The 21159-nt window shown below is 35.7% G+C and overlaps 2 protein-coding genes and 2 pseudogenes across 4 annotated transcripts; 3 read left to right on the top strand and 1 right to left on the bottom strand.

The window, feature by feature from the left end:
- Nucleotides 1–2839: 2839 nt before the first annotated feature.
- On the bottom strand, nt 2840–5162 carry LOC105118877 (uncharacterized). 3 transcript variants are annotated; one of them, XM_011016932.1, is made up of 4 exons: nt 5127–5162; nt 3919–4244; nt 3202–3815; nt 2840–3083 (listed from the first exon to the last, which is right to left on the bottom strand). In XM_011016932.1, the coding sequence occupies exons 2-4, from the start codon at nt 4237–4239 to the stop codon at nt 3053–3055; spliced, it is 966 nt and encodes a 321-aa protein (XP_011015234.1). In that variant the 5' UTR covers nt 4240–4244; nt 5127–5162; the 3' UTR covers nt 2840–3052. The 3 variants fall into 3 exon arrangements, with proteins under 3 accessions (XP_011015234.1, XP_011015235.1, XP_011015233.1); XM_011016933.1 differs by lacking the exon at nt 5127–5162 and having other exon boundaries at nt 3169–3815; nt 3919–4404; XM_011016931.1 differs by lacking the exon at nt 5127–5162 and having other exon boundaries at nt 3919–4404.
- A 588-nt stretch (nt 5163–5750) lies between these two features.
- LOC105118882 (probable cinnamyl alcohol dehydrogenase 6) lies at nt 5751–8914 on the top strand (annotated as a pseudogene).
- Nucleotides 8915–9598: 684 nt separating this feature from the next.
- On the top strand, nt 9599–11118 carry LOC105118881 (probable aquaporin PIP2-8; annotated as a pseudogene).
- Nucleotides 11119–13774: 2656 nt separating this feature from the next.
- On the top strand, nt 13775–15155 carry LOC105118880 (UPF0496 protein At1g20180-like; the record flags this gene model as incomplete). The annotated part of the gene is made up of 2 exons (XM_011016935.1): nt 13775–13860; nt 14078–15155. Coding segments are annotated over exons 1-2 (1164 nt in total), but the record flags the coding sequence as incomplete, so codon positions are not given.
- Between the last annotated feature and the right edge of the window lie 6004 nt (nt 15156–21159).

Raw genomic sequence — 21159 nt, 5'->3', positions numbered from 1 at the left:
AAACTGTGGTTGAAATTGTGGTTTTAAAAAAAGCAGTTTCTTGTGTTTGGTTAAAAAACTGTGGTTGAAGTTGTGGTGAAAAAAAAGTAGTTATGTGTTTGGTAAAAATGTGGTTAAAAAAAATATTTTTTTTGTGTTTGGTTAATATGCTTTGTATTTTATATTTGATTTGAATTAATTAAAAAGACATATATAAACACATATATATAATTCCAAAACATAGGTATTTTGTAATTATGATTACATAACAAAATGAAAAATTCTTATACATTAATGTACTCCTTTATTGTTCCATCAAACTATTTGCAATTCCATCACGTACAAAATCCATACGTGAAGGCCTCTGTGAGCCTTGAATGACTAAAGCCTGAACAATATCAGGTAAAAAGTCATCTGGAATTAAATTGGGGTTGCGATCATACTCAGAAAAAACTGCATCATCTTGTGACCTCCTTCTAATATAATTATGTAGTGCCATGGATGTAACTACAATCTCAACTTGTGTCTTGTATGGATAACCAGGCATGTTTTGCAAAATTTTCCACCTCTGTTTCCATACCCCAAAAGAACGTTCGATCACGTTACGTAATGACGAGTGTGCACGATTAAACACTTCTTTCTGACCACTTGGTTGTCTACGACGCCTGAATTCTTGGAAGTGATACCTCTCACCTTTATAAGGACCCAAATACCCATACTCGTTTGGATATCCAGCATCAACCAAATAATATTTTCCTGCAAAAAATAACATGGTAATTTTAAACAACACTGGAAAATAAATATATTCCTTCAATTACCAAATCTTCAATTTAGTTAAAATCACAACCTTCTGGAGGTTTTGGAAATTTGATATTGTTATTGTCAATGGCCTCAAGAAAAATACGCGTATCGTGTGCACTACCTTCCCATCCTGCCCACACGAACATGAATTGCATGTCGAAACTACAAGCAGCCATGATATTTTGTGTTGGTATACCTTTTCTTCCAATAAATGGAATTTGATTTGCAGATGGTATGCAGGCACGAACATGTGTTCCATCAATTGCACCGATACAATTCTACATGCCATAAAAACATTTATAGTACTCATAGACATTTATAACATATTTCATACTCCTCTAAACAACTTAATTAAACTTAATTAAACTACTTAATTATAAAAAAATTTCATCTTACCTTGAAATGTGGCATAAATCTTGGATTCATAGCAATTTCTCTTGGTGTGCTCATAAATTGTGGATCTACTGGTTTTATGACTTCCACAGCAAACAAACATAATGATTTAAGCACTTGTTTAAAACATCTACTAATAGTTTCACCTGAATGCTGGAATCTTTCTTGCACTTGTCTATTTGACGCCCCAACTGCTATTGTAAATAGAAACATTGCCACCTTTTCAATAACGCTCATTCTTCTTGACGGTTTTAAGCCATGGCGCATTTCTAATTCGGTGCATAAACTCAATAAAGTGGTTGCGTCCATCCTGAACATGTTAACACTTCGTTTCCAATGACCTCTTAAAACCTCCGTCAACCAACGCATCCCTGTGTTATAGGAAACCATACATGGTTCTTTATACATATAATTAATAAAATACATGTTTATAGCTCCAGCTGTGCATATAATTAACTTTTTCCTCTCAAAATGCCTCCTTATAATAAATGCATCGTCACCATCACTATCATCATCAACGTCAGCATCATCATCGTCATTACTGTTATCAGAGTCGTTTCCATTACTATCATCTCCGGCACCATCAACTGAAGCACCACTACCTTCACAACTAGGATAATTAATTTGTTCTACAATGTGGTTCATTACATTATCATAATTACCATCGAAATCTTCATTAAATATGTCATTAAATTGTGGATCATCCATAACTTCAATTACATGTAAACAAGAAAAAAAAATATATTGTTAATAAAAAACTTTAAATAATTAAATATCATTCAATAAAAAAAACTATAAAAGAATTTGTGCGACATAAGTTTTTTCCATACCTGTAAAGCCAACAAAAAAGGAGTATTATACTTGCTTGTATTTGGTGCAATTGAAAGGTTTGAGAAGCTTATTATGAAGAAAGGTAGTTCACTGAAAAATATTATGTAAACATTCCTCTTTATATAGAAAAATTTCAATGCTCTTTTGTTCTATTTTACAATTTTTCAGCTTTCAACATAAGTACATTCACATGTATGTATGTGCTGTAAAAGTAGCATATAATGTTACTTTTACAGCTCATATATGTACACCATCCTGACATGAAGTCTTTCAAACTAGAGTTGAAAGGAATAAAAACAGAGTTTCAAGTTAAAAACCAGCAGCAAGACCAAGCTTTCAACGTGATAAAAATTAAGAAACACCAACTACATTAGTCCCATCAGACCTCATGGCAACAAAGGAAAAAAACAACAACAGTAACTGCAAAAAGGGTTCCTTTTCAGACCTCCATAGTAGCTACCCAATGGAAACAAATGCAGCCAAAAAAAAAGTCACCAGTAGCATGTCAATCCCACAATAGCTAACCAATTGAAAAAATTACAGCCACGAAAAGAAACACAACAGCATGTATTATCAGACCTCACGACAGCTACAAAAAGGGTTTCTTTTCAGGCATCACAAGCTCACAGTAGCTACCCAATGGAAACAAATACAGCTAAGGAAAGAATCACCAACAGCATGTCAATCTCATAGTAGCTACCAACTGAAAAAATTATACATAAAGAAAGAAACACAACAACATGTATTATTGTTCCTATCATACCTCATGGCAGCAAAGAAAAAAAATACAGTTAACAAAACATTTAAGGTAAATTAACAACCAATTCCATTAAAGAGTCAACCATTTAACATTAACCATTGAACATTGTAATTCATAGATAAAATACAACATTACAACCAGCAATTTCTCATACAAGTCTCTTAACTCCCGAAAAGCATTTTAATAAATATAACAATACATAAATTACCGTAAACAGATATGCTCATATGTCTTAATATCGACATGTCTTGTGAAACAATGTCTCCGACAAACTTCAGCAAATGATAACTACTCTTTTAAAAACCGGCATCTCATTACGCTGCAATAAAAAAATAAACATGTATAAATATCATAAGCACTTGGACATAGTTAATTGATTAACAATTAAGAAACTTAAATCATACCATGTCAACTAAGCACGTCTAGTTCGTGCATACATTCGTTGCAACCATCTCAACTTCTGTTGCTTATCACCCATACTAGCCCACATTTCTCTTTTCCTTCTTAAACTGAGATACTCCGTAGCGAAGTCATGAAATTCATCTTCAATTGAAACTCCAGGAATTGAGTGCAGCTCAGCCATCACCTCACGAATACTACAACCTTCGCGATCCATATTCACAGAAGTCGAATCACTCTTAGTCGACATACTCTCAAGTAAATGATTGCACCTTGACAGCAGCTGAACACCAATTCCAGCTGTTTTCTTCTTTCTACCTCGCACATCATAATGATCTCGTTCTTTTCTTTTGCCACCGCTTTTTGTGTTGCTGCTGCTAGACATATTTATCCCTCCAACCGTTCGAGCCATGTCAGTCTGGAAATCTGGAATCACATCTTCCTCCGAATCACCGCTGCCCTCTTCCAACCCATCATGAGCAATGTCGGCATTGCTTGTACCAGGATCAACATCACTGCCAGCAGGTACACCTGATGAAGGAGCCCATGCATACGCTCCAGTTGCGACAATGTTGGAATACATTCGGTCAAATTTATTCTTCAAAGACGGCTCAATACCGACATGTCTGAATTTTTTGGCTCCTCTAATTTCCTGCATATAAATTAAATCAAATAATGAAGGATCAGACTACTCAAATTTTAGGGTTGGAATTCGACAACAATAAAAGAAATTATTAGGATGATAAGGAATGTACCTGAATTTTTTGTTTCCACCACTCATCGCTAGCTGCAATTGTGCCTAACTCACTATTCCAGCCAACACCAGTTTCCAAAACTAGTTTATTCCATATCCTCCAATCCTTTTTGCATCCATCCCATTTGTTTTTCAATTGTGTTTTGGTGAATGCATGGCCAGTTTGTTCTTTGAATGATGTTATAAGAAATTTCCACCCCATTTTATCGAAATGAGTATTAGGTCTCATTCCCATATCAATTGCTTTAATGCATATATCACAAAATATATGCAACATTTCCTTTGTCCAAGCAGCCTTATCAAAAGATTCAAGACCTTCCATGATATCTTTTAACACATTTAACAAAAGTTTGAAATCAATAAATGATATCAATTACATTGTGGCACATACATAAACCGTGGACTTAAACAATAATAAAACACTCAATGTTCAGCATTTACAAAAGCTGTGTGGTTAGCAACAAACATTAACCATGCATGTATTTGAATGAGAATGTTTAAGTCAATTTGTAATAAAAACTAATTGAAACCTATTAATTTCAACTATTCAAAAAACTGAGTTTCAGACATGAGATAATATTTAAATTATCAAGCAACACTTCATTGCCGTCATGCTGTTTGGAAGCTAAAAATAGCCGGGAAAAAACAAATAGAACATAATGTATTTCTACATTCAAAGAAACCCAGCTTTCTTTTGCAACATGCAAACACAAAAAAAAAAGAACTCAACATTCTAATTTTGATTGCACAAGTATAAATAAAAGTAATCCTACACAACATACTAACAGGGCACTCATTACGATTACAATAAACACACGCATAGTAAAGAAATATACGGTTGCTCAAACAGAAACAACATCAATATGCATAGCAAACATATCAGACCATGAAGAACAACACATAAATGAAATTTCAAAGCATCACATTGTTTCCAGGAAGCAAATAATCCAGCAGCAGCACTATCAGCTGGTAGTAGACTACAAAAAACAAAACCAGAACAAAGAACAACAGACAAGTAATATATGGAAGCAATTAAACTCTTTTAAATTCAAAACAAATGACGAAGGCACAGTAAACAGAAGACAATCAGCAATAGTTATGAAATTTTTCAATTATAAAACACACAGTAATTGATTATATAGGTATACAGACATGCAATTTTTCATCTAAAAATTTGAAAATAAAGATGGAGATAAGGTAGGAACTTACCTCAGTCTATCTTTAGGTGTCCAAACTAGCACGGTTTTGCAGCTTTGTCCTGCAAATAGATACAATGGAGACCCAGAAGATAAAATAGATTTTGAGCTACAATTACTACAAAATAAACATGGGTAACATAGAACACAAAAGCATCACAGAAATGCAGGTTTTCAAGTAGAAAAAATTAAAAACACATGCAAAGCAGAGGACAAGCAGAAGAAACACTGAAATTTTCTATAAATTCAAAAAATTTGACGAAGGCACAGTAAATAGAACACATGCAGCAACAACAAACTCATAGATCAATTCAACAATTACAGTGTTAATAGTAATAGAGCATGCAGTAGCACAAACATACAATTTTCTACAAAATTGACATGGGTAACATAGAACACAAAAGCATCACAGAAATGCAGGTTTTCAAGTAGAAAAAAATTAAAAACACATGCAAAGCAGAGGGCAAGCAGAAGAAACACTGAAATTTGCTATAAATTCAAAAAATTTGACGAAGGCACAATAGATAGAACACATGCAGCAACAACAAACTCGTAGATCAATTCAACAATTACAGTGTTAATAATAATAGAGCATGCAGCAGCACAAACATACAATTTTTCATCTAAAAAAACGAAAATGAAGATGGATATAAAGCAGGAACTGACCTCAGTTCCTTTCTTTGTTCTGCAAACCACCACGGTGCTGCAGCTTTGTTCTGTAAAGACAAAAACAATAGAGACCCATTACAGAAATTAGATTTTGAGCAATATGTTAAACAAAATTGACAAGGGGAACGCATAATACTTACTGGTATCTCGCTCGTGGACCTTCCCAGCACGAATCTCTTGGGGGTTTTCTGCAATTGTAACAGTGGAGGGACAGATCAGTGAAGGTTTATGTTTTCAATCTTCATTTGGAAAGAATGGACAGAGGGGAAGAAGCTTGCTCCAGTGTTGGTGGTTTTAGGGCAAAATAGAAACGGGGTTATAGCAAGAGAAGAGAAAGGAGAACATTTTGGGGAAGGAAATTAGGGTTTTTAGTTCATCAATTAAATTGATCTGCAACCGAAACAAGAAAAAAATTTGTGAGGTTGTGAGGACAGTAATTGAAAATGGTTATGAGAAAGTTTCGGTGGTGAGAAAGAGGTGAAGTACATGAAAGAATAGTATAGAAAAATGTTGAAACTGGGCACGTTATTGATCTGCAACAACCTTCCACCATTAATTTGTTAGGTTTTTTTGTGACCGTTGAGAAATTGAAGAAAGAGGGACAAAGGACAGTTGGGAAAGTTAATTGTGAAATTATCGGTGATGAGAGAGAAGAAACGCATGAAAAGCAATACATAATTGCTTTTCATTTTTTGCAATTGAACCACAATTTGTATTGGGACCCACATAAAAACAAACTGCGGTTCATTGTTAACCAAACATGTATTACATTGCTTTTTTTCTAACCGCAGCCGCACAAGTCTATCCAAACACCATCTAAGTATGAAGATGAGTATCAAAGGGCTGTGGATTCACGTCAGTCCCTTTCCAATTACTTCGTGGAGAAGTGTTGATTCGCAAGCAAGTCTCAGAGAAACTTTCGGTAGGATTTGAAAACGAAAATAGGAATTGAATTGATCCAGTGGTGCACTGTTCCAAGCAATGCCTGTCAAGAATCAATTTTATGCCACCCAGTTTAAGGACGTTCTTAAGAAATTATAAATTAAAGCTTTTTTTTAATATTTAGTGAGACTTAGTTTTAAGGTCGTGTTTCATTACTGTTCTAGAATTTAAATGACAAAAATAATAAAAATAATATATATATATATATATGTTCCTGTGACAAAAATTTTTGGAGTAATTTTATATACTTAAAAAAAAATACAAAGAAGACATGTCTTAAAGACAATTTTTTTTCATTCCTAAAATATTCTAGTGAAATATTCTTGATTTTAAATTTGTTCAATTAAGATATATAAAAATAAAAATAATTATTATCATAATTTTAAAACTCAACTCGGATGTTGATTCAAAGCAAATCCTAAAAATGAATCGAGTTAACTCGAGTTTGTGTAAGAGTAATAAATAATTTAAAAGAGCTTTAGGTTATGTTTTGGCCCTTAAATTTTAATTTTTTTATGTTTTCAGATTGTTTTGATGTGCTGATATAAAAAAATATTTTTTAATAAATAAATAAATATTATTTTGATGTATTTTTAAATGAAAAACACTTTAAACCGCAATTGCTACTACAAATCCCAAACACGCCCTTAAATTCAAGGAATAAAGATATTTGTTCTTGAGTTTTAAGTATGTTAATATTTAAAAATCTATATATCTATATTTCAAGATATGAAAAGTTCTAACCTTTTAACTGGATGGTTTTGGAGATATATCATTTGAATCTTATCGTTTTTTAAAAAGAAAAGAATTAAAAGTTCTTTACTTTCAGTGACATTAATGGAAGATAAATATTTTTTATATATTATTAATAAAATAATAAATATGGCAAGTTTTTTAAAAAAACCTTGTATATACCTATAAATATAAACAAGATGGTTTATTATGTATTTTATACTTTTATTATAAAAAATTATCTATGATTAGATATATAGTGTTAGAACTTAAATATTATTAAGTTCTTTAGATATTACATGTTCGTCAAACTCATGTTACATTAAATTTAGATAACTATAAAACCTAAATTTTTTTATTTTAATATATTCATTAAACACACGTTACCTTAAACTTAGTACATTATCAAGCTAAAGTACTTTGGATCTGTATGTTTATATATGTTTATCGCAATCCAAATACTTTAGATCTAACATAATTACTATAGCTTATTTTATTTAAAATTATTTTTATTTATAAAAATCTTAACTAAACCAAAAGGTGAACTCATAATTACTTAATTAAGTTATTGATAATTGTTAACATCTATGAAAAATGCATTTTCTTAATATGTAGAATTTCGACATGAAGGAATGTGGTGCGGACACCAAAAAACCTTCCAATGGACGCAACAGCGCCCCTACTCTGTGCATGAACTACTGCATTCATCCTTTCAAGGATAGCAACTTGGCCGACACACCTGGAAAAAGGGTAGGAGGAGTGGGTCCTGGAGGTCTTGGACATGTAGCTGTGAAGTTTGGCAAGGCATTTGTTCGCCACGTAACTGTCATCAGTACCTCTCCATCTGAAGAAAAAGAGGCCAAAGACCGCCCGGTAGCTGATGATTTTATAGTCAGCACCAAGGCCCAAAAACTGCAGGTTTGTGACGTGTGTGTGTGAGTGTATTGGTGACAGGCGGCTAGGAGAAGTCTAGATTTCATCGTGGATACAGTGTCAGCTCAGCATTATTTGGGGGCAATGCTGGAATTACTCAAGGTAGCGGTCCTGGGAGCACCACACAAGCCGATTGAGCCGCCAGCTTTTCCTCCGATATCAGGTAAATTAATTGATGTGCAATCTCTTCTCTAATTTTTTGAAGCTTAAATGATACATATATGATCAAATATGAAAGGGTAAACAAGGTCTTGCTCCTTTGCTCTCCTTTTTGTTCAATTTTCGCAGACAAGAGATCTGCAAAGGGTAGCATGACAGGATCAACGAGAGAGACACAAGAGACGCTGAATGTGCGTGGCAAACACAACATAAGTTGTGACACTGAGCCTGTGAAACCAGACTACATCAATGAAGCTCGGGGCTGCTTTGCAAGAAACGATATTAGATATCGTTTCTTCATTGACAATGCTGGAATGTCTTCAAACATTTAGAGATGCAGAAAGCTCCCTCACATATATAGTATTTCCTTTTGTTTTGTTGATCTTAATTTCGTGAGCTTCTTTCCTTTAGTATATATTTGGCGTGTTTCCTAGAATAAACAGCCATTGCAGACCTGGGTTGGCTCATTTTTGTTTACAGGAATGGTAAATTGTCATAAATTTCACATTTATAATCATAATTAAGTGGCCAGACTTTAATTTAATGGGACAAGGGCTCGGAGGATTGAGAGATTGGGTCACCCACCTTAACAGAAATAGAATGTGACCCGGGAGGATGAAAGATTTTATTGGCAACTACCACACCCAATAGCCAACCAGAAATCAAATTCCAAGTTTCAAGAGATAATTAAGCTTCCAACTAACAAATGGAGTGGAGTGTTAGCTAGCTCGTAGAGAACCATACGATGGGCTTTAAGCGAGGAAAAATCCAACCTGTTTTGGAATTGCATTACGAGCCCAGAATCCCACCATTGATGAATGATTATCCATTACAAACTAATCAAATCCTTAGCCAGTAATCCCCAGCCACATCAGTGACCAGACAGAATCCATAGTCCTGTTAACAGCACATAAAGTTATAAACTTGTCCGTCTGTTCTTCTTTTTGAAGCACGTGCTGCCTTAGCTCTCACATAAATTTCAGTCTTTTACAGTATAGTTCAGTGAGAAAACAAGAAAAATTGCAGAATAAAAGAAGAGCTTGATCTTAAAAATTTACACTTGGAAGGATCTTTAGGATATCGTGATGATCGAAGGAGTAAGAGACCATGTCGAACCATCATCAGCACCACTTTTTCCACCCTGAAGAGCTCGGTTATATGGTCCTTTTATAGGACTATTACTGAGAACCTCATAGCATCCCTTCTCTTCTTCTGTCACTATTGCCACCGTAATTGGCTGCAATAAGGAAGCTGACCCCTGTAATGGTGTTGGCCTTTTAATTAGGCATTGCATGGTCTTTTGGTGGCATGATATCTATCCTCGTTCAGGTCCAAACACTGCACAGATTCTCCTCCCTTTATTTATTTAAGCTATAATTAAATTTCTGAAGTGAATTTCTTGGTATATCACAGGGGATCATATTAATCCAGCTGTGACATTCTGTCTGTTCCTAGCAAAGAATGGTATCATTGATACGAGCAGTGGCTCAATGCCTGGGAGCAACAGGTGGAGTGGGTTTGGTCAAGGCATATATGAAAGACTTACATAAAGCAGAAAGAGTTGGTGCTAATATGGTGTCTCCTACACACCAAGGAACTGCTTTAGGCATTTATTGGGACTTTTGTATTAGTCTACACTGTATTTTCTGCTACTGATCCTAAGCGTAGTGCACGTTTTTCTCACGCTGTTGTAAGGGTTTGCGGTATTTATGTGCATTTAGCCACCATCCCCATAACAGGAACTGGAATCAACCCAGCTCGAAGCTTTGAGGCTGCTAGCTGTTATTTATAACAATGAAAAAGCCTGGAATGATCAGGCTTGTACTTTAAATTTGGCTAAATTTGTCTTGTCCCTCATAACTTAAATCTGCTTTAGGAAGTGCGAATAGATTGTTTTGGCCATTTGTAGGAGCAGTAGCTGCAGCACTGCATCATCAAGCTTTGTGATCGTTCACCACGAACCCCAAGAGGACGTGCTAAAGCCTTCTGTGAATGTCTATTTCGCTCACCTTATTGGCCTTGCTGCTGTACATAAAAACAAAATCTCCATTGGATCAACACTTGCTGTGGGGTACAGAAAGTGTTGATCTCAATCAATAATTGTTTGAGTCTCCATAACACAATCAAATACGACCCTACAGTTATTTCCAGACCTCTAATTCTCAGTATCATGACCTACAATGATAATTAGAGCATGAATAATTATCAATGGGAGGTTTCCAAACTCTGGACAAACCCCCGTTTCATGCATACGAACCACCCTTGCTGGGAAGAAATTGCATAATTACTTTGAAACAAGCAATCTACGTTGCCAACTTTTAATGTCACATATTAAAGCTAGCTCAAATCTTAATTCTGTCAGGTTGCAAGATGCATTGGAGTGGAGGCAAGAATCTCTTGGAGCTCTAAGGCAAATTGCGGCTCAAAAGGCAGCCATATCGTGTGCTACCACCATTCAGTTTCGGCAGGGAAAATTTGAGGGTACCACCATTCAGTTTCGGCAGGTAAATTTGGAGGCTTTATCAAAGATAAAGTTCGCAAACATAATTTTGCCCACTAAACGTGAATAATGTGGAGAGAAGAAGAAGCTGCCACAATTACTTTGGCACAAGTGTGATGATGTGTAACCATGTTAGGGAGGCTTGTAGCTAGTTTACCAAATGAGCGTGCCGCCTGCTCATCAAGCTTGTCCTCTTCTTTACCTTCCCGAAGAATGAAGGAAGAACAACAGGGGGATTGAAGAGAAGTTATGAACTCCCAAATTTAGAGAAAAAGTATGATTAGCAACTAATCGATGACAATCAGTCTCTATTTGAGGGTGTTAGAAATTTAGTATAAGACAAACAAAAAACTTAACGATGTTCTCAAAAATAAGAAAGGGATAAATAAAACCGTTTATTTGATAATTAAAGTATTCTTAATTTTTTTTAAAAAACTAAAATATTAATTCAAAACAAACATATATGGAGATATTATTAATAATAATCACCCGTAGAAATTATAATAAGAATTATTAAAACACCAGAACATATTATATTTTATTTTTTATTGTCACTTTTAGTTATCTTGAATCATATTAGACATTCTTTATTATACAAAAATTATTGGTATTGAATTTCAATAATCTATTTTTCAGAAAGAGTATTAGGAAATTACTTAATTTATTATGTAATCATTATGATAATTATACTCTAAAATAGTTGACACATTTTACAATATTTCATAATGTTATCAACTTTTAAAAACTCTAATTAATGTCTCAAGTACAATCTTTCTCAGTCTATAAATCAAGTATTATTAATATTTTTAAAACAATCATTAATTAATAAACAAATATTACTACATGATATATATAATATTTGTTTTTTCTGCTATCTCAACTTACATGACATTTTTAATCAATCTATCAAGAGGCTTAAATAATATTTATAAATTGGGAATCTTTGTCGAGTCCCTTTGCATCTTGAATGATTTAACCAAAAATTTTTCAAAAACAAATAATCAGGAAACGTAGGAAGCACTGTATAAATGCTTTTACTTCTAGGAATCGAAGTCATATAATTGGTTGGATTGGGTGTCCTCTTGTTGTAATTATTTTTAAAAATATTTTTTATTTAAAAATATATAAAAATAATATTTTTTTTATTTTTTAAAATTTATTTATAGCATTAATATATTAATCAATCAGCACACACACACCATTGTTTTAATGATACCTAAAAACCGATGACCATTACTTAAAGATACCACGGAGACCAAAATAAGTTAAAAACTTTGATCATATGCTTATGGGATGGTACAAGCATGCACAAAATCAAGATTCTCCACAGTAAAGATGATCAAGTTTTTTGTTCGAGAGATAATATATATATATATATATATAACCTTGATAAATTAATAATATTAATTAAATAATATTTTGTTCGATCCTAAATTAAATTTAAAGTTTAAATAATATCTTTATTAATTAATAAATTTTTATGTTCAAATGATATTAATTTATAAAAATTTAATTGTATATCAAAAGATTTTTCAAATGCTTTGGACGGCAGCTGGAAATTACAAATTTAAATCTCAAGCAATTAAGCAAACGAAAGAAGGTGAAAGTAAAAGGGAATTGCTATAAATTCGTAGACGAATATTTTAAGACAAATAACATTATCTTGTAAAGAATGAATTAATAATTATTAAATCCAATTTAACTGACTTGAAAACTTACTACCTAAATAAGATAAAATTTTAAGTTGAAAATAAAAAAATACATTGACTCGTTAGTGATTTAATTTACCCGATAAAACCCTAATAAATTAATATATTAACACTTAAAAGTTTTTTAATAAAAAATAAAATAAAAAAATAATTTTTTTATAAAAACATGGTTGACAGTATATTAGTTTAATAACTTAATTCAATTCAAATTTAATAACTATATGTTGGTAACAAAACAATAAAACAAAATAGAAACAAAATAAAGGCACCAAAGTACCGACATTGCCTCAAACGCGGCGAATAAAGATTTTCCTTTTATTCAATCAAATCTTGTATATGTGAGTCTCTCATTCTTTTTCGCTGGTTACTAGTTTAGATTATAGTTTTTATATAAATACTGGAAAAAAATTTTATTTTATTAATATTAGATTGAAAACCTATTAGATTTAAATACTTCAATTAAAAAAATTCGAATTATATTAAATTATATTATTTACAACACTACATACCAAATCCCATATCTTAATTACTTTAACACCCTGAAAATTTCGAGTAAAAATAAACTATAGAACAGTATAACGTTCATATTCAAAACAGCGTTTATTTGATAATTTGGAGGCGGCAATCACCAGAGCACGTAGCATCCTCAAGTTAATTGATAGATATCCGGTTGATATTACGATAAATCGCACATGATTTTCATTTAAAATTAAGACTGAGTCATAATTTGTTCCGCGAAAAAGGGAAACGATAATAATGATTATACAGAATTTATTCCATGTTAACTAATTATCATACAACGTATGAGAGATTGCGAAGACAACCTATATTGCCAACACTGTTTCTGCTTGCAGAAGCTTTGTCCCAAGGCATTACACGTAAGATATACATAACGTGCGAGGGATGTTATCGTGTGAGGCGGTGCCATTTACAGCCATCTGGTTTCTTTATCCCTCGTATCTCTTTGTTTCAAATTCAAATTGCCGCCTATATATGTGCAACTACATGCTTTAATCTATGTCAAGAAACCGAAAAGATAAGGGAGTTGATCAACATGGCAAAGCTTTTGTGGGCCAAGTTAAAATCAACCTTTTCAAGGGCAGGTGCGTTTCAACATCATCTTGTACTTCTCAAACATGAGTTCTCAAAATCCCATGTATATTTTGGAAAAATCTTTAAATTATGCTACTGTTTTTTTTAGAAGGTGTTCATAAGCTTTCTAGTTTTGATTTAGTTAATTTTTTTTATGGTGCTATCAAGGAGTTCTCATTTCTTCTCTTCTTCCTATTTTGAGTGATTGATGTTTGTTTTCTGGTTTAGAAGATCTCCCAAGGAACGTGCTAGCAGCTTAAGTAACAAGTTGAACGTTGATGAGGAATACAAGGAAGCTTTCAGGACGAAGTCCTATGTGGAAATGCGGAGCAAGGTTCAAGACCAGCTAAGAAAAACACGCGGTGATGGAGTTGACAAAGTCACCTCACCGTCCTCATCTCTTCCTTTCTATCTCCATCTCTCTGATTATATGTTTGAACCACAGCAGCAAGCGACTCGAAAAGAGATGATAGAAAGCTTGAGGTTTCATCACTTTCTGATTGATTACTTTGAAGCCAGATCAGAAGCATGTCATATTTGCGATTTGCTTCTTCAATGCATCCAGCAAAAACGTGCTAATTATAAGAAAATTACAAGGGTAATCAAGCTAAGCAAAAGGGTGCAAGATTCTGCAGATTATTCAGATAAGATTTGCATAGCAATGTTTAGAGAGCTTGCTGCGTATGCATTGCTTGAAAATCCACTATCGATGTTTTTGACCACTGTAAAATTCAATGATTTTCATGATAACAACCTGGTGTTGCTCCATGGATTGAATTCAGAACAAAGAAAGATTACGAGGAAAGCAAAGTTCAAAAGGGTATGCATGAAGGTTGGAGGAGGGTGTCTTTTCATATCACATACTGCACTTCTAATTGCCTTGCTTGTAATTGCAATCCATGGCATAGTTGGCATTGTGGCTGCACCAGGAATAATGGGTTGCTCGTTGTATGTATTCAGAAAGCAAATCAAGTTGGTTTATCGAGGGCTTGAGACAAGCTTGCTTCAAAAAAAACTTGGTGCACAGCTAGATCTTGCAGCCAAAGGAACTTACATATTGATCAAAGATTTTGATACCATGAGTAGACTCGTGAGGAGGTTATTTGATGAGGTAGAACACCGTAAAGCTCTTGCTGATATGTGTGTTAGGAATAAAAAACCTGAACTGTTGAAAGAGGTCGTGAAAGAATTTCACACTCACGACTTGTGCTATCTGGAGCAGCTAGAAGAACTCGAGCAACACATCTACCTGTGTTTTCATACCATAAATAGATCCAGAAGGCTTGTGATGGAAGAGATAATGGTTAGATCCCGAGAATAGTAGAGCTGATGATCATCAACAAAAAATCTTACAAGGATGATGAAAATATTTGGAGAGATAGTGGTAACAGGTGATCTTTGGTGTTACAATACAGGCTCCAGATAGAAATTGCTTCTCCCTAGGCTGAGCTTACCTAGATTACAAGGCACATCCAATGCCATTTGCTAACCCATGATTTATTTATCAATTCTAATGTTAATTTCAACCCTGTATATATCCAGATTATCATTCATTAATTATAGTCTCCCTGCATATTACCCAACTTCCAGCAGTTTATATTGACAAGATATACCATTAATATACATTCCCTCTTACCCAGCATTGACTGTAATGTTTATGCATATATTTAGCTTTCTTCCCTGGTCTTCCCTGGTCAGAACCTATTTGCATAGTAAGCATCCCATCTTTGTCAGGTTTTCCTGAAGTGAATATTTTGATATCATAAATTAAGAGTAATCATCAAAGAATTTGCAAGCACAGCTCTCTTGCAACACAACATGTTCTATGGCAAAAAACAAAAAAAAAAAAAGCAGTTTTCTTGACATCCTAGGTCTGCCCCAATAGGTAGCATAACTCATCCACACGATATTGTGCCACTTGCATAACACAGACCTCAATATTCAGTATCACAAAGGGAATTTTAAGGTAAAAAATTAACTCACCTATTCTTACTAGTATTAGCAAAAAAAGCATAATCTGATACTGTTCTGTTTCTTATTCTATTTGTGGAGAAACAAAAATGACAAGATAAGAACTAGATACAGTTAGGAAATTAACCTGGGGGTGAGGCCCATCAAAGAATTGGTGACCGGAGGATTCCAAATGAAGCTTGAATTCCTTGTTATTCTCTAAGTCTATAAAACTTTTCCAAGCATCCCAAATAGCTCAGCTATTTTCTCTCAGTTTCTTGTATTCCTCAAGGCCCAACAATGAAGCTTTGACCTTCGGCCAATCTGCTGGCTTTGGCATGATAATGGCAATGTACCCTTCCCTGTCTGCCAACAACAGATGAAATCATCAATGTGGGTTGCCAAACCACTATTACATGCTAAAAACAGAACCATCAGATGAAAGAGAAGATATGAGATCTAATTAGCGGCAAGAATTGATTCTCACCGATCAGCAAGTTAATTTCTCAAGGGGGTGATGATATGTTTCGGAATAGGAGATTTTAGAGGCTGATATGAAAATCACTGCCTAAAAGTATTGTCCTTGTTGATCACTAATTCAATAACGAGATCCTATCTAGTAAAGAGTGTCTGCTTGGGAGTGAGTTTTCAATTGCACTTGGATGTGTTTCAAAAGTACATTTTTCTTGAAAAATCATCAAATCGATGTTTTTTTTAGTGTTACCAAATGATTTTGATGTGTTGACATCAAAAATATAAATATAAATATTTTAACACATTTTCAAGCGAAAAACATTTTTAAAAAGCACCAAACACGCATAGACACTTGCATCTGACATTTGGTAAGCATGGATAAGAAATACTTATTGAAGAGTTCAGCAAATTTTGAATGTTTGATTAGTCTGTCATTCACTTCCAACAGAGAGCCTTTAACACAACATCTGTCAGAAGTCAATGACAAATTTCAACTCCAATATTAAAAAGAAGGAACGCAGGGAGGAGGGGGTGTGAAACTGAAAAATAGTTGTACCTTACAATATAAGAATCGCTCTGGGTGCAAACTTTTCACAGAGTAGAGTCAGACTCAAAGTGTTGTGCATTCTGCAAAAGATGCTTTCTATGGCTAGTAAAAGTTGGCTAAATGAAAACATAAGAAAACAAATCAACTCCTGATCCTAAATGCATCATTACAAAACAGAAATCTGACTAATCTGTAGAAATCCTTGCCCTCCGAGGCAGTCAAAGTTACCTCTCAATGCAATCAACTCAGATTTCATAGCCCAGTGATGTTAAACTGGCCAATTGTGCTTTCGATGATATGAAAGCCACAAAACCAATGTGCACAAAAAGAAACAATGCCACTAAAAGAAGTGGAATCCAACTGATTTTTCAAATTGATCCTCTGATTGTTCCAGTATGTGACTCGGATAAAGCCAAATTAGATGGTGAACTTCCACCCTTGATCACTAAGCAACTAAAATGTCCTGAAAGCCCTAATAAACAAAGCTTGATGCTTGCAACCATGTTAGTAATGTAAATTCAATTATCCCCACCAACTCAAAAGCTAGCTTATAAGAAACCAACCAAGCTACTAGTCATAGAACTTTTAATTGTCTAGATATTGCCATTTTCTTCACACCACTTGCTCAATTCTAAGGAAAATTGCTTAATTGTTATACAATAAAAAAAGGCTAAAACCAACAAAGAATGGACTTCTTTTTGTTGGGAATTCCGACCGGTGATGTTCTAATACTTGCTCATAGGAGAGCCAAGCACACTGACACAATATTTAACGTGGTTCGGCAAAACCGCCTACATCCACGGGAGAAGTCAATATATTTAGAGATAGAGAAAGAATACAAAACAAATACATGGAGGAGGAAGATTACACCCTCTCATACTCAACTCTCTACTCTCTTTGCTGCACTTGCAGCTCTCTCTTCCTCTCTATTCTCTTCACATTTTCATAATTCTCTTCACTCATTCTGCTCTCTTGCATATGTCTCTATTTATAGGCATTCATGGAGGCTTTTCTTCAACAAAGGTGGCTGCCAACTCCAACTCTTCTTCAACAATGGTGGCTGTCAACCTTTGACATCTTGGATGAGTGCACATGGTTGGTGCAATAGCAAATGGTTGTTGCACATTAATGGCAACCAACCTAACAATCACCCCCTTTGTCATTCATGTGGGGCAACTGTCCTCATTCTTCTTCAACACAAGCTTACATCTTGCAGCTCTTCCAAGCTTTCCATTTTGAGAGCTTTTGTAGCCAAGTTTACAGGTACTTGCCAAACCTTTCAATCATCAGAGTGACCTAAGCACACCTTTTCTCACACAAAAGGATCACTATAACCAGATGGTCTGCCACATCACATCTGAATAGTGTTAACGCTTGTCTCTGGAACAACATTCCCCTTCGAGCGTATCAACCACGCTCAGTCCGGAATGATTCCTCAAGCCTCACATCAAGGCTTACAACACCCCCTTAAACGGATATTTCAAGTGCAACAGTCATTATCTAAGTATCTCAATATGATCACAAGCTCACTACTCTTCCAAGAGTCTACTCATCCAGGAGTTGCGTCTGCCCTCTGTTCCACCCTAGGAACCACACCTTACTTCTCCATAAGTCTCTCGCTCTTAGTCTCAAGAGTCCAGGTAGCTTTCCACCTTTAACCATGGGGGCAGCCCATAAAAGGTTGATCCATATCTGTCTTCATACTCTGAGTATTACAATGCCATTACCGAGCTCACCACCTTGACAAGAGTCAACTTGTTCCCGGAACCTGCGCATGCCCTCTGCTCCTTCATAGCAGCTACGTCTTAATGCTCCATAAGTCATCCACTTATTGTCCAAGGCAAATGTCTTCTAGCTCATTGATCTTTAGCATGGGGGCAATATCCATGAAAGTCAATCCTGCATTTGTCTTCATACTCATCATAGCCCTTTTATTGGCTATCCATCTGTCTACTCAAACCTAGCCATCACATTGGCTCTGGGGCGTTCTGAACTGAGCTCCTTGGCTATCCATCTGTCCACTCATACCTAGCCATCACATTGGCTCTGGGGCGTTCTGAACTGGGCTCCTTCCACGACCCTCACACCTTCTCCTGAGGTGTCTCCGCTCGTCGTCATGCGGCGGTCTGATCATGGGCTCATCTCATAGCCCTCACACCTTCTCTTTAAGGTGTCTTCGCCTTTTATAGGCAGTCGCATCCTCCTTCAGCTAAGATGCTTCAAAGTGGCTCCATAAATTCTTTGCCACTAATTACATAGAAAGAGAAAGTTGCGGTATACTCCTCGCAATCCTCCACCTCAATTTCTATGTTTGGAGCTTCTACGCCTTTTCTGCTTAACAGCTCCACCCGCACCAACTCCCTTTGGTGTCTTCGCCTTTCATCATAGGCGGTCGCCTTTTATCACAGGCATTTGCACCCCCTCAATTAGGTGCATCTGCAACAGCTCATCCTTCCATCCTTGCATGTATTGAAAGGTCCTCGCTTGTTGCCTTTATCAAGAGCACAAGAGACTTTTTGTTGTACAACTTTTTCATAGTCTCTACTCTGAGCTTCATTTGGGAACTCTTCTTCTCCTTGCACCTGTTGTCTCATTATAATACCTCGTTGGATCCTCCGGGTACTCCTACACAATCTTCATGTGCTCTCGTGCAATTTTGGTTCTCCAGATTTCTCCTTATTCCTTGCTTATGTTTGACAGCAGCTCATCCTGTCACAACATCTATCCAAATTTAAATAGGGTGTCAATATTTATCCCTTTGCTGTATTTCTCTTCCATTATCAGGGTCTTCATCAATTCTCCCCTCGAGAAATTATAGTCACCGAATCTAACTTCCTTGGAGAAATCACCACTCCATCAAATCCTTGATCATACGGAACCCAACTATTCCTTTGTGCCGTCATCCTGCTAGTCTTCAATAGTTTCATAACAAACTGTCACATATACGAAAATAGTACCGTATGGATAATCCTTCCACTAAGCAAGTTCCCAGGAAAGATTGGAGGGGTCACAACGGTCCCGCTTAAAACCCAATCTCCTAACCAGAACTTCTTAGGCCATATCTATCCATCGTACAGTCTTTTCGTATATACAACCATTTGCTAGCTTTGTTGCGGCTTTCCTTTACAAGTGATCTTGGGTATCCTGGTTTTATACCTGATTTCTCAATATCTGGCGAGACTACCAGTGCTCAGATTCGTCAAGATTGGTCTTCATCAAATTTCACTCTCCACCTCAAATTGTCCAAATGATCGGGTGTCCAGAGTGTCCCAATTTTAACTTCCCTCAAGGCAATTAAAATTCCCTACATAATAGTTCAACACATGTAATTGGGCAAACATGTGTGATTTCTTCTTCTTCAGCTCCATCAACCACCATGATGACCATCAGATGCCTCCTAATCGGGCAATCTCTCTTTAATAATTCATCACTACCTTTTATGATCTCAATCTCAATGATCGGACCATACCATTGCATCCGGAATGATCAAATTAGCTGGAAACAAGTCTGAAATCATCCAAATCACACTTCAGACGGCTAAGATTTGATCAAAACAATTCTGGCCTGATAAACGGCCCAGATTCAATCTCAGAACCGGTTGCACGTAGACTCTACCACACAGGATCAAAATCCAGGGAGCTGACGTGGCTGTAATGACGTGTCATCCACGTAGGACATATATGTCAACCAAATCTGACGTGGCAGTTTGACTGGTCAGAGTGCTGATGTGTCAGGTGACGTGTCTGATGACTGTGCAGAACTGCTGACGTGCCTAATGACGTGGCAGTTTGACTGGTCAGAGTGCTGATATGTCAGGTGACGTGTCTGATGACTGTGCAGAACTGCTGACGTGCCTAATGACGTGGCAGTTTGACTGGTCAGAGTGCTGATATGTCAGGTGACGTGTCTGATGACTGTGCAGAACTGCTGACGTGGCTGATGACGTGGACAGTCACCCCGCCGGAGCTCTGGGGCGGTTTTCGGCGTCCGATTTTGACGCGGTTTTCACCAGTGGCTTCGTCTCTTCCTCCTCTACACAGTGGTATGGTCAAAACACAATTTTGACAACTTTCATTTTTGAGCAAAATCAAACACCACTTTAAACCGAACGCTCTGATACCAATTGTTGGGAATTCCGACCGGTGATGTACTGATATTTGCTCATAGGAGGGCCAAGCACACTGACACAATATTTAACGTGGTTCGGCAAAATCGCCTACATCCACGGGAGAAGTCAATATATTTAGAGATAGAGAAAGAATACAAAACAAATACATGGAGGAGGAGGATTACACCCTCTCATACTCAACTCTCAACTCTCTTTGCTGCACTTGCAGCT

Source organism: Populus euphratica, unplaced genomic scaffold, assembly GCF_000495115.2.
Source record: "Populus euphratica unplaced genomic scaffold, PopEup_1.0 scaffold2308.1, whole genome shotgun sequence".
Classification (NCBI taxonomy): domain Eukaryota; kingdom Viridiplantae; phylum Streptophyta; class Magnoliopsida; order Malpighiales; family Salicaceae; genus Populus; species Populus euphratica.
The sequence above is the reverse complement of the archived record's forward strand: the minus strand, read 5'-3'. Positions and strand labels throughout refer to the sequence as shown.

Bases quoted from the DNA above. Each gene is read 5' to 3' on its own strand.
- LOC105118877 (XM_011016932.1), bottom strand. From the start codon at position 4,239: ATGGAAGGTCTTGAATCTTTTGATAAGGCTGCTTGGACAAAGGAAATG. The intron at 3,816-3,918 runs GTACATTCCTTA...ATTTATATGCAG, and splicing joins GGTGGAAACAAAAAATTCAG to GAAATTAGAGGAGCCAAAAA. The intron at 3,084-3,201 runs GTATGCACGAAC...TTTTTATTGCAG, and splicing joins TTGAGATGGTTGCAACGAAT to CGTAATGAGATGCCGGTTTT.